We start from the raw sequence: 15,542 nt of genomic DNA on the forward strand, positions 1-15,542 counted from the left end.
GTCCCCAACAGGGATATGCATACGGGAGCCGTCAGGAGAAGGAATTGGAAGCCTTGGACAGAATGAGTCCCACCCGGAGTGAGAGTCAGGGCAGAAGAGAACGGAGGGAAAGCAGAGGCCAGCATGGCGTCATGAAGCCGTCAAGAAGCAGGAGGGAAGAGAAAACATGGCTGATGAGGCTGGGACGAAAGTCAGCAAGAGTGCGGCTCTGGAAGCCCCAAGGGGCAAGAGGGAAGGGCAGGGCCGGGCAGCTGGTCGAACGTGGCTGACAGCTCGAGGAGGAGGAGAACAGCCGAGGAGAAGCCACTGGACTTTGCCATGGGGAGGTCTTGGGGACCCAATTTTATTCCTTGCAGCTGGGAAAGCACCGGCCCCTTCTTCCTCTGACAGGTCTTCCGTGTGCGAAGCTGTTTGACTCTGAGAGAGGCACTGTGCGGGGACCTGCCTTCGTGCCTCTGCCCACAGCTCTGTGGAGAAGCCCTGGCCAGCAGGGGCGGCCCCATCTGACCGCGGCATTGGCAGCACACAGGCCTGGGCCCCCACTCGCTGGCCAGGCTCCCCGGTGCAGCCCGCATCCCGGCGGCTCAGAACTCGCAGACCACCAGGCGCTGCTCCCCGCAGGACTTGTCATTCCACTTGCCGTTGGTGAAGATCTCCACACAGTTCTCTGAGCCACCATTGTTGTTGGGCTCCCCAGGGGCCCAGTTGGAATAGGCCAGGGGCTCCCCGCTGGGATAGATGAACTTGCCCTCTGTCTTGACGTCGGTCACGCTCAGGAAAGCAGCCTTGTTGTGAGCAGTGGCCAGCTGCTGCACGGCCTCGTTCTCGGCTACAGAGCGTGGGGAGGCCATCTGTCCCCCGGCCTGCATACACACCAGCTGCGCGTCCTCAAAATTCTTTTCAAAACCTCCTGTCTTGAAGATCTTCTCCCCGACAGCTCGGCCATTGGGGAAGAGGTCTACTAAGAGAAGAGGAGAGCCAGGTTGGGGTTATGGCAACACCTGGCCTGAGCTCAGGGGCTCCAAGAACTTTGTGCTCCAACTGGAGCCCCCCACCAACCCCAGGCCTCCCCTATGGGGTATCAGGGCACCAGATAGGATAAAAGTGAGGCACTTGGGTCCAGAGCACCCCTGACCTCACAGTGCATGGTAGGAGAAGGTCTTGTGGTCTGTACTTATAGGTGAGGACCCTGGAGGTCTGGGAGGTTAAGTAAGGGGCCCAAGGTCACAGGCCCGCCAAATGTAGGGTTGGGATTAAACCTTGTTTGCTGGGACCCTAGAGCTGGAATATGCTCTTTCTACTTCACCCCACGTCGTGTGCTGTGGCCAGTGGGGATTGGATCAACTTTGGCCTGGGAGATGAGTGTGGCGGCTGGTGCACTTTCTAAGAGTGTGAAAAACGGACCCTGCCTAGGAGCATGTCTGGGGATTGCCGTGTGATGGGTGGGGGGCAACAGGGGGCATCCGAGAGATGCTCTCATCTCTGCACTCACCACAACCCCATGTTGGCCCCTTGGTACGCATGTGGGTGAGGGTGATGTCCCAGCCAACCAGCCTTCCTGGGGTACTGGGTGGGAGGATGAAAGCACCTGAGCGGAGGCAGGGGGAGGGATTCGGGAGAGCTCTCTCTGGGAATCTGAAGCCAGGTGTTTCGCCCCAACCTGGCACTGGCTGTCTAGATGGGCAAAGGAAAGTCACCCCCCCCCTTTTCAGGGTTTCTAATTCCTTATTTCTAAAGTGGGCATACACCTCATAAAAGCATCACCCATGTGATTTACCAAGCATCTCTCTTTAGTCCATCCCATCCTCATCCCTTTGGCTTTTGGGCTCAGGGATGAAAGTCCTCTGGGCTCCCTAGAGGGCTGTGCCTTGTCCTCCCTGGGCCTCCCTCCTCAGTAGCTTCAGCCTGGGCTCAGGGGACGGATGCTCCCCAAGGATGGATTGGAGCATTGTGGCCCCTGGCGCTGGCCTGCACGGGGCCCGCGTGAGGGTTCACGTTACATTCCTGCCTCTGGGCGCATAGCCCAGATCTGGATGGTAGCACGCACCATCCAGATAGGCGTGCACGCCTCTGCTCGTGCTCATGAATGTCACGGTGTGGGCTAAGCGATAAGTACACACACATGGCGGGGGCCTGCGGACATGTTCTGCTTGGTGTGCAGCGGTGGGCATAGGAATGAGTGAACACATGTGCATGTTTGTGGAGGGAGGAGGACATAACCAATGTCTGAAACTCTCGTCCTTGCTACTTAGGTACTTAGGGACTGACCATGTGTCCTACCCAGCCAGGCCCCTTTATGCTTTACTCCTTCAGAAAACGTCGCTCTCTCTCTCTCTCTCTCTCTCTCTTTTTTTTTTTTTGGATCAGGGAGATTGGATGAATGATGCAGACTTAGAGCTGAAGTCAGGTCGAGCAGATGAGAGCTGGGGCAGTCAAGGACTGAGGTGGAGGTTCTGAATGGCACAGGACACTGTGTCCTGGGGGCCCCGACTCAGCAGCATTCCAGGGTGGCTGAAACACCCGGACAGGTGCAGGCAGAGCACTGGCTGGAGCCCAGAGGTGGCCAGCCCCCTGCCAGGACCATAGGCATGTCCAGGTGAGGCACCTGATGGCCACACGGCAAGGCCAAACCCCCACCAGCCTTGAACCCCAAGGGCAGCATCCCAGCCCCAGCTCTCAGAACAGTGCCTGGATTCTCTGCTGCCTTGGGCTGTGAAGCAATGCCCCTGGGCATGTGCACACAGGGTCCCGCATACATAAGAAATGCACCCTAGGTTGGGTGTCCACAGTCTATCACAGGGACCGACATAGGGTAAGCAGGGTTCAGGGCATTGAGCAGGCCACAGGTGGCTGTGATGCTGGGGGGCATCATGGCACCTGATAACGTCCATCCTACTTCGGTCACCCTGTTGAACTGGTGATATGGCCACATCCTCTTAACTGTCTCTTGTGTCCACTTGCAGACCCCGGAGTATGCTCTGTCCCAGTCCTATTCTCTGCCCCAGACCCCGTCCCAGAGCCAGGTAGAGCCCTAAATATAGTCCCAACCCATTCCAATCCTAGACCCAAGCCCAGCCAATGCCAAAGCAAGGCCCAGACCCAGTCAGGGGCCTAGTCTCAATGTCTGGCTCCATTCAGGTCCAGGAACTTACCTTTCCTGTACTGAGAGAAGGCGTTCTGGAGGTGCTGTACATGTCCACGTAAGGCCTCCACCTGCTGCCTCAGAGCAGTGATGTCTGCCGAAGAGAGAGGCCGAGGGAAGGTGAGCCCAACAGAGTCTGGGATCAGCCCAGATCCTAGGCCTCCAGGAAGGGTGACCAGCTGCAGGCACATCCTGGGGGTGGGTCCTCAGAAGCCCACATCTGCTGATATAACTGGCCCCTATTGCCCCCAGATTTCCCGTAGTTCTACTATGAACAAACTGTCCCACAAGCAGGTCCCTGCACCTTACGGACACTAACTGCATGACATTTGAACTCCAAATTCTGGGGATCCCATCGCACCTCCTTTTGGGGGCATGGGAATATTTCCCATCCATTGGGCTATTTGATACTCTGAGCTATCCTTTGAATTGGGAAGCAGGATATGCTTTCCCCCGTGATCAGATGGAAAACAGCTCAGGGTTGCCCTCCAGGAAGTAAGTCTAGAACCAGAGCCTAATTCTCCTGCCTTCGTGCCTGCTAGCTTTCCTGCTTCCCACCACTCCCCATGATTAATGCGGCCGAAGTCCGAGAGGATAAGTTATCCTGATAGAAAAAGCACCACCTCCCTCCCCTGCCCGCACCCCATGGGAATCCCAAATCTGACAGATTCCACCTTACCCTGAATCCCACTCTCTCCCTTCGCGCCTTTGTCCCCAGGAGCACCTCTGTCCCCCTTCAGTCCTGGGGGTCCTTTGGCACCTGGAGGTCCCGGCGGACCCATGGCTCCAGCAGGTCCTGGGATCACAGAAAAAGAGCTGAGTGAGCTCTGTACACATTTTCCAGAATTTTCAGCCTCCCAGGACATGGACCGTCCAACTAGCCTATGGCCCCCCTTCCCCTGTATGGACTCTTCCCAGAACCCAGCCATGCCCTCCCTCCATACACTGACTGTCCCATCAACAAATGACCCACCCCTCTGGCACCCAGACTAGCCCTGTTGCTCAAGTGTCATTCTCCCTTGATGCAGACAGCTCACAGAGCCCAGCAGTCACCCTCCTTGGACATAGATCTCTGCGCTCCCCCCTTCACCCCTACCCAGCCCAGTCATGTCAGCTCTGATGTGATGAGTGGTGGGGGGTGGGGTGGTCGTCAACAGCCCCAGGGGGACACAAGGGAACTGGAGCCCGGCCCTAGCTCCTTCCATCACTCACCTGCCGCCCCAGCATTCCCGGGGGCTCCTCGCTCACCGGGGGCCCCTCTCTCTCCTTTAACACCCGTGGGGCCTCGTGTCCCCACAGAGCCCGGCTTGCCTGCCACACCCACTTCTCCTGAGGAAGGAACCAGTTGGGACAAATGCTGCTGAGAATGTGATCAGTAGAGGAGTTTTCACCCACCGCTCCAGGACGAGAGAGAGAATTGGGGACAAGGTGTTCCTTACTGGGCTTCCTCCGTGGAGGCGACCAGGAAGATGTCATCAGTGTGGGAATGGGAGGGTGGGAAGGGGCCACAACGATGCAGTCTACCCAGCGCTGACCCTCTGGCATTTCAAGCTTGTCCCGGAATGCCACCGAACTCCTCCTTTCTCCCTCCCAGACCGCCTATATACCAACCACCTACCTTTGGGACCGGCCTCTCCTTTTGGGCCAGGTGGGCCTTGAGGTCCTATGCTCCCCTGCTTCCCTGATGGACCCTCTCTGCCAGCTGAACCAGGCACACCTCGAGGTCCTGGAGGTCCTGGGGGAAAGCACCAGCCTAGTCAGTGACACTAAATCTTGTTGGAGGTGGGAGCACATGAAAAAACAAGAGCAGCAGCAGCAATTCCAGTCTTCCCTGAAAGAACCCAGTGCCACCTTTCAACAACCTTCCTCTTTCTTCCTGGGATGGGATCTGTGCACGTCTACCAGCCTATCCCAGGGGAGGCAGCTCCTGCAGACTGCCGCATTCCATGCCCAGCTGCTCACCAGATGGTCCAGAGTCTCCCTTTGGTCCAGGCTCTCCAGCAGAGCCATTGTCCCCTTTGGGCCCAACTGGGCCAGCTGGGCCAGGCGTCCCGGCTCTCCCTACAGCTCCTGGTAAACCTGTAGTGGCAGAAGAGATGGGTATAAACCTGGCCTTGGGCCCAGGAGGAACCAGCTGCGTGTACCATCAGGCCCCTTGCATGCCTTCAAGATTCTACAGGGTGTAGATGTTCCATCTCCACACTCTTGGTCCTGTGGTAATCCAGGAAATGGGCATCTTACAGGTAAGAAAACAGGCTTGCCAGAGTTGGCTGCGGGTTCAAACCAAGACCCACATGACTGGGCTTGTCCAAAGTATTTACAGCAGGCAATCTGTCAGCATTTACCCTTGATTGTGGACTCCTTGTTCTCCCCTTCTCAGAACCCAAGTTTCTATCAGGAAGGACACCTGGCATTCATTACCAGGGAACTGCAAATCAAAGCCACAATGAGATAGCACCTCACACCTGTTGGAAAGGTTATGGTCAGAAAAGACAAGAGAGGGGGCACCTGGGTGGCTCAGTGGGTTAAAGCCTCTGCCTTCAGCTCAGGTCATGATCTCAGGCCCTGGGATCGAGCCCCGCATTGGGCTCTCTGCTCAGCGGGGAGCCTGCTTCCTCCTCTCTCTCTGCCTGCCTCTCTGCCTACTTGTGATCTCTCTCTGTCAAATAAATAAATAAAATCTTTAAAAAAGAAAAGAAAAGACAAGAGATAATGAGTGTTGGTCCAGATGTGGAGAAAAGGGAGCCCTTGTGCACTGTTGGTGGGAACATAAATTGGCGCAGCCACTGAGGGAAACAGAACGAATGTTTCTCAAAAAATTAAAAGTAGAATTATTATATGACCCGTCAGTTCCCCTTCTGGGTATTTATCTAAAGGAAGCAAGAATACTAATTCAAAAAGATGGGGACCGCCATGTTCACTGCAGCATTGTTTACAGTAGCCAAGACATGGAGAGAGCTTAGAGCCTAGGTGTCCATCGATGGATGAATGAATGGAGAAAATGCAGGTGTATATATGATGGAATATTCCTCAGCCCCAAAAAAGAACAAAATCTGGCCATTTGCAACCACGTGGATGGACTTTGGGGGCCTTATGCTAGATGAAATAAGTCAGACAGAAAGACAAATACCATGTGATCCCATTTATATATGGAATCCAAACAGATGAGCCAACAAACAAATGAAAACAATAAACTCATAGATGCAGAGGACAGATTGATGGTTGCCAGAGGTGGGTTGGGAAGTGGGTAGAATGGCTCGCAGCGGTCAAAAGATACTAATGTCCAGTTATAAAATAAGTTCTGGGGATGTCATGTGCCGCATGGCACTAGACTTGAGAATACAGGATCGCATATGTGAAAGTTGCTCAGAGAGTAGGTATTTCTTTTCTTTTTCTTTCTTTCTTTGTGTGTGTGTGTGTGTGTGTGTGTGTGTGTGTAAAGCAATAGAAGTTTATTAAGCAAGGATACAGTAAAAAGCTCTCAGGAATGAGAGGGATCCCAATAGGGCTGTCCCTACGGGCCTTTAGGGTTGGTCTTTTCTAGAAAGCTAACCAGGAAACTTAAATCCTTTTAACCTCTCTATCACCATTGAGCAGGACTAGTGATGATACCTTCAATGGCTTACTTCTTTATTAAGGTCTGGTTATTTTTGTTGGTCACAAGTGATTATCTTAAAAAAAGACACCCACCCCACATGCTTAGGGCAGGGTGGTCTGGTTTGTTCCTTTATCACTGGTTTCCCCACACCCCCACATTTTGGGGATTTCTGTGAGTCTGATCACATAGCCCCTTATCTAATTTCTCCCTAACTAGCTCTGCCTGTCCCTTACTCATTCCTCCTCCTGGAATAGTAACCCTTACTGCCATCAGGGAATGGGACAATGGCCACTCTGGCTGCTTCCGGCTGAAATGAGGCGGTGGGCTGTGCGACAGTTAGAATCTATCCAGGGTTTGGTCCAGGGGCCCGCGCGGTATGGCTCCCAGGGGTCCTGATGGGCAGTAATCGGTACATGCATCAGCACATGCAAAAGGATGAACATAAAATAAGAATTAGGCCCAGAATTTTGATCACATCCTTTAGCTAAGATCTCCAATTACCAATTTTGTCATAAATGAGTGGATATCTTGATCTTATTTAATGGATCACAAATATCCCCTATCAATAGGGACAACTTGCAGGAATTAACTGAAATATTAAAACAACATGTGAGGAAGTTCCTCGTACCCCAAATGGTGTAGCAATAGCAGGCAGTTAATAGTGGCACGGTTCTGGAAAAGTCCCTCTCTGACTTCAATTAATGATTGGCTGAGTGTATCAGCGCCTGGGAAGTATCACTTGGAGTCCTGATGAGCAAGTACAATGTTTTGCTTATTTTATATTGCAGTCCTATTTAAGTCCTGGAAGTCCCATAGTGAGTTTTGAGGCTCTTTTTCCCAGAAGGACTGTCGTATGTTGTATGTTTGGCTAAATAAAGCCTTCGTTTGCAATTGTATATCAACAGAGGTGGTTTCTAGGATAAACAACTATGAGTTAAAACCATCAAGAAGTTCTTTTTGTTCAAGGTCTAGCCTTAACTATATCCTAATTATAAGGAATCCCTGGCAAATGGGAGAAGGCTTGTCACAGGAGATAAGGGCATCCCCAAGTACATTATCCAATTGAGTCATCAAGAAAGTGGGATTACCCAGGGGCACCTGGGTGGCTCAGTGGGTTAAGCCGCTGCCTTCAGCTAAGGTCATGATCTCAGGGTCCTGGGATCGAGTCCCGCATCGGGCTCTCTGCTAGGCAGGGATCCTGCTTCCTCCTCCCTCAATCTCTCTCTCTCTGTCTCTCTCTCTGCCTGCCTCTCTGCCTACTTGTGATCTCTGTCAAATAAATTAAAAATCTTAAAAAAAAAAAAAAAGAAAGAAAGTGGGATCACCAATTGTCTCTGTAGGCCCATAGTTAACCCCATGCAGTGGGGTATGCTCTGGCTTTAAAGGAGCAATTTTTGTTACCCCAGCCACGTAGAATTGGTCAAGGTGCTGGCAGAGTTACATAATCACTGAGGAATCACATCCATTTTTTTTTTTTTTTTGCTGTTCGAATAATCATATGCCCATGGGGTCCTGTCATTATCCCACAGAATAACAAGAAAGATTGCTGATACATGAGCTATTGTGGCAATTTCTCTGAAGTTTACCACAAGTCAGGGAGTAGATCTTAAAAGTTCTCATCACAATAACAAAGAAATTGTATGTACTACGCATGGTGATGGACGCCGATGAGACTTCTTCGGTGATCATCTCACCGTACATGCAAATATTGAATCATCATGTCATGCATCGGAAACAAAGACAATGTTATATGTCATTTACACCTCAAATAAAAAAGGCAAAAGCAATGGAATATGCTCTTGAAACTTTAGAAAAGAGACCAGATTGTTACCTGTGTTATCAGTACGTGCAACGAGATCCTGTTTCACGAGTGCGTACATGCGTGTGTAGGGCACGTGCACAAGCAGGAAAAGACACAGGAGAAGCACATACAGAAGTGGGACCAGTTGTTCCTCGTGACACGAGGTAATATTAACTTTCTTCTCGTTTCTTCAGTGGCCGCAAATTATTTTTGTATTGGAAAAATGATCAAGCCTATTCTTAGAAAGACGTGTTACTCTGGAAAGGCTGTCTAGTCCTGACATTACTCAAGATTTACCTCCAGAAGACTAACGGGAGTAGATGACTTATCTAAGAGTTTTACACTCTTAGTTCTGTTCATTTGGTTATTTATTTATTTATTTTTTTACTGAGGCGAAATTCATATCACATTAACCTTTTCCAAGCACACAGTTCCGTGGCAGTGGTCTGTGACTACCTCCTCTACTGAGTTCAAAATCATTTCATCACCCCCCCAAAAAAAAAACCGTAGCCACTAAGCCATCGTCCCCCCACGCCCCCTCCTCCCAGCCCCTGGACACCACTGGTCTGCCTTCTGTCTCTATTTCCTACTTTGGACATTCCGTATACATGGATTCCCACAACCTATGACCTTCGACGTCTGGCTTTTTTTTAACTTAGAGTGATGTCCTTGAGGGCCATCCACTTGGCAGTGTGTCTCGGGGCTTCATTCCATTGTATGGCTGAGCAGTGTCCCACCATGTGGACAGAACACGTCTTGTTCATCCATTCACCTGTCACCTGGCATTTGGGTTGTTGTGACTAAAGCCACTGTCTACATTCACATGCAAAAAGAAATGACACCTGACAGGTGGTGCTGACTCATTCATTCAGTTACTTGCTCACTAAGAAACCATCTATGGAAGACCACCGTAGGCTTGGCACTGGGCAACACGCAAATGTTAGCACCAGGTCCCTATCTGCACGGGATTTGTAATAGGATTTTCAAATGTGAGGCATAGGTCAGGAGTGAGGAAGACAATTCACAAGATGTCCCTCATCCCGTCTCATCATCACCCCAACCCCAGCACACGCACGTGCCCAGAGCTCTCTTCCTAGAGGAAGAAATGGAACTTCAGGGCAAGGAGGACTTAGACTTGCAGAGGGAAGGTGACATTTCAGACTTGGAAACTGTGCTCCCAAGGGAGGAGAGACCAGGACTGCCTGGGCCAGAGCGAGCCGGTGGCGAGCAGCTGATGCCTGGGATGGGTGGCTGAGAAGATCTGTGCTCGGCATGGTTACGATCCTCACTGGGAATGCAATGGAAGCATAGAGAGTTACAGCTTGGGCCCCAGGTCCCATACTCAGCAGGGCCCTGTGCTGGGGTGGAGATGTCCTGCCCCTAGGCAGAGCCTGTCTTGAGCTCCTCCCTGGCTGGGCTGGTGGCCAGTAAAAGGAGTGGTGGAGGTGTCCCATCCATCATGCACAAGCCCTAGAGGCCAGGAGAGGGGACACCCTCTTCAACAGCAAGCACCCATGCCTCCAAAAACACTAATTATGTGGCACCTGGGTGGCTTAGTCTTTAAGCGTCTATCTTCAGCTCAGGTCATGATCTCAGGGTTCTGGGATCGAGCCCCTTGTGGGGCTCCCTGCTAGTGGAGAACCTGCTTCTCTCTCTTCTCCTCCCCGCTGCTTGTGCTCTCTCTCTGTCTTTTTCTCTCAAATAAATAAAGTCTTTAAAAAAAAAAAAAGCACTAATTTTGCATCCTAGTGTCCCCCAAAGGCCATCCCTGTCCCTTAGTGCAGCCTGAAGTGAAGCTTTATGGACCAGCAATGTGGCCGGTCTTCACCGCAGCAGACCCCTCCTCCCACTGCATTTCATCTCCCTTCATTCCACAAGTACTCGCTGAAACTACTACTGTGCAGGAGACAACATCCTCAGTGCGGGGACGCGGCGGGGAGAGAAGCAGAACAAAATCAGATCCCTTCCTCATGGAGCTTAATCCCAACTGCAGAGAAACGGATCCTAAAAGTTAAAATGTACCACCTAGGTAATAAACCTAAGTTTATTAGATAAACCTAGGGTTTATTAGATCAGAGTAAGTGCCACAGAGGAAAAATAAAGCACAGAGTGTCGGAAGGGGGCGTGGTGTCTTCCGAGTAGGGTGGTCAGGGACAGACTCATGGAGAAGGTGGTCTGGGAGGAAAGCCGGGAGGAAGGTGAGTGACCCACAGGGACGGCTATGGGGAGAGCAGTGAGAGGGTCCCAAGTAGGTGGGGGAAGGGCTGGGGGTGGCGAGTGTGGTTAGGGATCAGCAAGGAGCCAGTGGCCAGAGTAGAAGGAGGCAAGGTCAGAGGAGTAGGCAGGGCGGAACGTCCTTGTAGGCTGCAGAGGGGTGTGTGGCTTTATTTCGAGGGAGATGCATGCCCTCGGAGAGACTCTTGCTGAATCCTTCTGGGCAGGGATCTTGGAGATGGTGAGGAATAAGGGGACTGTCCCTGGAAATACAGCCCCCAAAACAGGGTGGTGTCTTACTGACTCTCCATGATATGCCCGAGGCATTAGCACAGTGACCCTACTCCACGCTCCACCTCTGCTCAAGGCTTTCTTCTCTCTGGCCTATCTGGAACCCTGTGCGTCAGCATCTGCAGGGGACGGGGTCATAAGTGCAGACTCTGGCCCCAGCCAGACGAACTTGTGTCAGGATTCTGAGGTGCTCCAAGTTTTCTAGGAAATTCTCAGACCCATAATGGTTGAGTGTCTAGTGTGTCTGCAGTCCAGGAGCCAGACGGCAGCCTGGTCCTCAGGCCCAGCGGGGTACGGTTCTCTCTCCAAGCACCGACCCGAGGCCAGGCTCGGAGTGTGCATGGGGCCGGGGGGTGGGGTGGGAAGGGAAGGCATCTGCACAAAACGGCGAGAGCTCAGACACACTGGATGCTGCAGGGTCACAGGGTGACCATAGAAAAGGGCTCTCTAGGATTTAATTCAGGGCCTCTCTGAGAGCTGGAGAGAGTGGAGATTCTCTAAGATGCTGACACCTTCTTCTAAGTTCCCTTCCAGGGGACCTTCCCCAAGCACCAGATCATTCATGTTGGGAGGAACTTTGTCTGCAAAGGATGGACAGATACACAGAGATACTCACTCATCCCTTACCCTACAAAGTTTGGGAACTTATCCATTCTTTCCAGCTTAAATGCTGTTAGTTTCCCTCCTCCCCAACCAAAATGCAAACTCCTGAAAGATAAAGACCTCCGTGGACCCCACCATTGCCCTAGCCCAGCGCCTGTGGGTCCCTTGTCCTAGTTACTGGTTCACTGAACTCTGACACCTTGCCACCAAGACCCAGATCCTCCCCTAAAGGGAAGTACTTCTTGGATAATTCCCTTAATAATCAGTACCTTTGGGAACCTCATGAGAATTCACCTGACTGGTCCAGCAGGAAGATACACCTTGATTCTGAGAACTTAATAAAAAGCAAAGCTTGGCTCAGTTGCCACTATGCAGTTGATATTATTCCCACTCATAGATGAGCAAACTGAGACTCGGGGACACCGGCTTGTCCCAGGGTGGGTCCCTGCTGTGGAGATGGACCTAGCTCTGTAGCCCAGATCTGTTTGATGCACAAGCCCGTGTCTTTCCCCCTCCACAATGGGTGTCATTTGACCTTTCTGCGTCACAATGTTCTCAGCCAAATAGAGTTCCTTGTGAAATGTTTGGTAGGGTTAAATGAATTACTCAGGGAATGCCCGAGTACAAAGCTGGACAAAGAAATGTGGGTTTCCTTCCATTTTCTCTGTAATGTACTAGTGCAAATCCTTCCGATCACACCTGAGTCTGGGGCCACCGAACCTTCTTCTTTCCCATTCTCCATGCAGTATTAAAAATATTTCACACCCCGCACAGACACCATTTAATCTGGACGAAAAACTATTAATTCCTGGGGCCAGGTTCTGGAGAGCCACAAATTCCAAGTCCCCACTATTTCCTCATTCTTGGGGTGGGAGGACTCAGAAGATTCCAGGGGAGGAGTCAGGGCAGCTGGTCGTGGAGGGAGGCACCTGGGGCTCAGAATGGCTGGTCAGTTTTCAACTGGTAAAGCAGTGTTTCAGAAAGACCAAATGTCTTAGGAAAACCCACCCCTGGGGAGGAAGAAGTCCACCTCTGAGCCTTCCACAGCGGCACATCCAACGTTCCCGGCTGGTTACAATTCCAATGCCCACCCCTCTCCACCAGGACGAGCCCATGGCCCCAGCTCTACCTGGATCCCCCTTCTCGCCCCGGGGGCCCTCTCTCCCATCCCGTCCATCACGACCGGGCAGGCCATTTTCCATGGGGCTACACATGACCAGGGTGCAGGTGCTGGCCGCTGTTCTCTGGGAATAGGTCTTCATTTCTGCTCCCAGGGAGCTCAGGGGCTGTGTGAGCAGCATCAGCACGGAGAGAGGGAGGAGAAGCATGGCCTAGGCAGATGAACAGAAAGAGAAAGGACATGCTCTTGGTCCTAGGACATAGGTTAGGGCTTGGTCCAGCTCCTGCAAGTCAGGAGAAGCACCTTTCCACCTCCCACCATCCTATGGAGCTGAGAACAACAGGGCTTCCAAAGCCATGTAAGGCCCAGGTGAGCATTTGGTCTGGCCTGAGAGAGCATGAGTTACCAGACAGAACCCAGGACATGGGTTGGCTGCAGTATCCACCTATCAGATGCCCCATGTTGTCCTTTCTCAGGTCTTCCCTTGGACACTGCCATTGGCACAGGGACTAGGATGTAGAATTCCTCACTGAAGCCATATGCCCCATCGGGAAAGATTCACTGGGTAGTTCTAGAAAGGACCTTTCCCCTTGCTGGACCTCCTTCTCCCTACCTATAATATTAAGGTAGGTGGCTTAGCTCTGACCAGGCAAACCCATTTCCTCTCATTTGCTGTCTTGGGTGGACTAGCATTTGTATCATTGGCAGCACTGTTCTAAAAAGGAGTCCTAGTCCTAGATGCTTAGTGATGTCTATCCTGAGCACAGGAGTGTACATGGTTGCTTGTTTTCCAGGTGATTTGCCATCCCTGGACTAGACACTGTCTCCGTAAGGAAATTCCCATAGAGAACTCAGGTGAAAGTTCTCAGAGATACTAAATTAGCAGCTGGAGAGCCCCGGGACATGTTGCGTTCTGCTTGGATGACCTAAGAGAATTTGAAAGAAAGGCCTCATGGCAGAAGGGGACGTGTGAGATGGGTTCAGTCTAGGGAAGGCTAGTTTGGGGATAAGAAACAGCAGATGTCTCATGGGGCATCCAGTTACCCTCTGACTGGGACCTGGGGACTAAGTGAGACCTGGGCAGGTACAGGGCCTGAGTCACCTGCAATCCTGGGCTTTTACCTCTCTCAGACAGAAACTGTAAAGTTATGAGCAGGGAAAGAGCCTGTGGGAGTGGCAGAGGCTCGGAACAAAGCCCGAGGGACATGTGCAAAGGAGTAGGGGGTCACCAGGCCTTGTGGCAGAAGCTCAGTCATGAGCACCCAAGGACCCAGGCTGGAATAAGGGCATTGGCCACTGGTCTGCAGTTACCTCAGCTCTGGGGCTCCGCACCCCAAATCTGGGGAAGAACAGAAAGCAACAGGCGTTCTTTCCGGCTGCTCAAGATGCCACAGAAGGCCGCACGGTCAGCAGTAGGAGGAAGGGGCCTCGGAAAGAGCTAACTCACAGGTTTTCAGACGTACGATTCAGAAGAGGCATTTTAGCAGGGGCGACAGATAGAGTGGGCCAAGCCACAGGCGCCTCAACCCAGAGTGCTCATGCCAAGCTTTCAGATTCAGATTTTATTGAGAAAAATGTCTCCTCTGAAAATTGGTTGGAAAATTAGTGACCTAGTCCGGTAAGTCTATTTTTTAAAGTAAACATTTGAGTCTAAGAGAGAAGCATGAATGTCCATGTCCCACAGGCAGCTGGTACGTGGATGGGCTTAGAACCCAGGCCCCTGAAGGCCTGGTCTGTTTTTCTCCTCTACCACCCTTCTTCCTGAGGAAATCAGCAATGGGGTGGAACTAAGAGAGAAGTTGAAATTGCTTTTTCCACTGGGGCTTCCAGACAGTGGTGTCTGGGGTCCAACTGGATGTCAGCCAAGTGATCCACCCTCCCCCGGCCCAGAGAACTTAGGGAGCAGTGAGGGGCAGAAGAGCACCCCTCACTACCCCACTCTGCCCCCCACCCATCACACCTCCTAGACCAGAACAGCATCCCAGACCCTGCCTCCACAGCCCCAGTGGGATAAATCAGCCATATGGGCATGGAGATATTCGCCAGGCATTGGGAAAATCAAAAGGCGGCAAAGGACAGAAACACTCACAGTTGCTTCTTCTGGGCCTCCAGGATCTCCAGGCCAACTAGGCTTTCCTTTGCAGGCACCAGCTATTTATGCCTGTCTTGTAACCTGAGCAGCCCAGCCCCGTTCTGCTAAGAGCTCTTCCCACCAAGTGGGGCAATTTCTTCCTTGTTGACTCACTCTCCTCCACCTGGGTTCTGGAAACCTGCCACTGACATTCATAACAGTACACACGTATCTCCCTAGAGTATATAGAGCACCCTCAGGCTGTGATCTCACCGGGAACCCCCTGAAGCCCCACGTGAGTGATACGGCATCATCAGTGTCTGTATTTTACAGGTGTCCAAAAATCTGAGCTCCAGAGAAGACTGGCAAGTTGCACAATGATCTACCCTATTGCCAGTGTGACCTGCATCCGCCGATTCCAAGGTCCAGGACCTGCTGTGCCCACTTCTCTTCCTCCTTCACCTCAACATTACTGCCCAGATATTAGGAAAGAGCGGGGAGCTCCTTGGCATATCCGGGCAGGGGCGGGGCAAGTGGAGGAACTGTAGAGGCTGCAGCTTGGGGGTAGGGGGGCAGTGGCTGGGGGAACTGCCACGTGGCGGGTCGTCTTTTACTTCCTGCTTTAGATCTCAGAAAAACCCCTTCTTGCCTTTTATGGGCTGGCCTTCCCTTAACTTCCTTGCCCTTATCTCCCACCTTTTT

General features: G+C 52.0%; 1 protein-coding gene across 2 annotated transcripts; it reads right to left on the reverse strand.

Annotated features, from left to right (window-relative positions):
* Window positions 1-307: 307 nt before the first annotated feature.
* Window positions 308-14,989, reverse strand: SFTPD (surfactant protein D). Of its 2 annotated transcripts, none has more exons than XM_032838803.1 (8): window positions 14,859-14,989; window positions 12,779-12,980; window positions 5,105-5,221; window positions 4,761-4,877; window positions 4,355-4,471; window positions 3,822-3,938; window positions 3,153-3,236; window positions 308-958 (listed from the first exon to the last, which is right to left on the reverse strand). In XM_032838803.1, the coding sequence occupies exons 2-8, from the start codon at window positions 12,975-12,977 to the stop codon at window positions 585-587; spliced, it is 1,125 nt and encodes a 374-aa protein (XP_032694694.1). In that variant the 5' UTR covers window positions 12,978-12,980; window positions 14,859-14,989; the 3' UTR covers window positions 308-584. The 2 variants fall into 2 exon arrangements, with proteins under 2 accessions (XP_032694694.1, XP_032694687.1); XM_032838796.1 differs by having other exon boundaries at window positions 308-961; window positions 14,859-14,988.
* Window positions 14,990-15,542: the final 553 nt, after the last annotated feature.

Source organism: Lontra canadensis, unplaced genomic scaffold, assembly GCF_010015895.1.
Source record: "Lontra canadensis isolate GAN:19392208 unplaced genomic scaffold, GSC_riverotter_1.0 scaffold3, whole genome shotgun sequence".
Taxonomy (NCBI): Eukaryota; Metazoa; Chordata; class Mammalia; order Carnivora; family Mustelidae; genus Lontra; species Lontra canadensis.

Bases quoted from the DNA above. Each gene is read 5' to 3' on its own strand.
- SFTPD (XM_032838796.1), bottom strand. From the start codon at position 12,977: ATGCTTCTCCTCCCTCTCTCCGTGCTGATGCTGCTCACACAGCCCCTG. The intron at 5,222-12,778 runs GTAGAGCTGGGG...CTGCCACTACAG, and splicing joins GGGCGAGAAGGGGGATCCAG to GTTTACCAGGAGCTGTAGGG. The intron at 3,237-3,821 runs GTAAGGTGGAAT...TCTCTTCGGCAG, and splicing joins GGGAGAGAGTGGGATTCAGG to ACATCACTGCTCTGAGGCAG.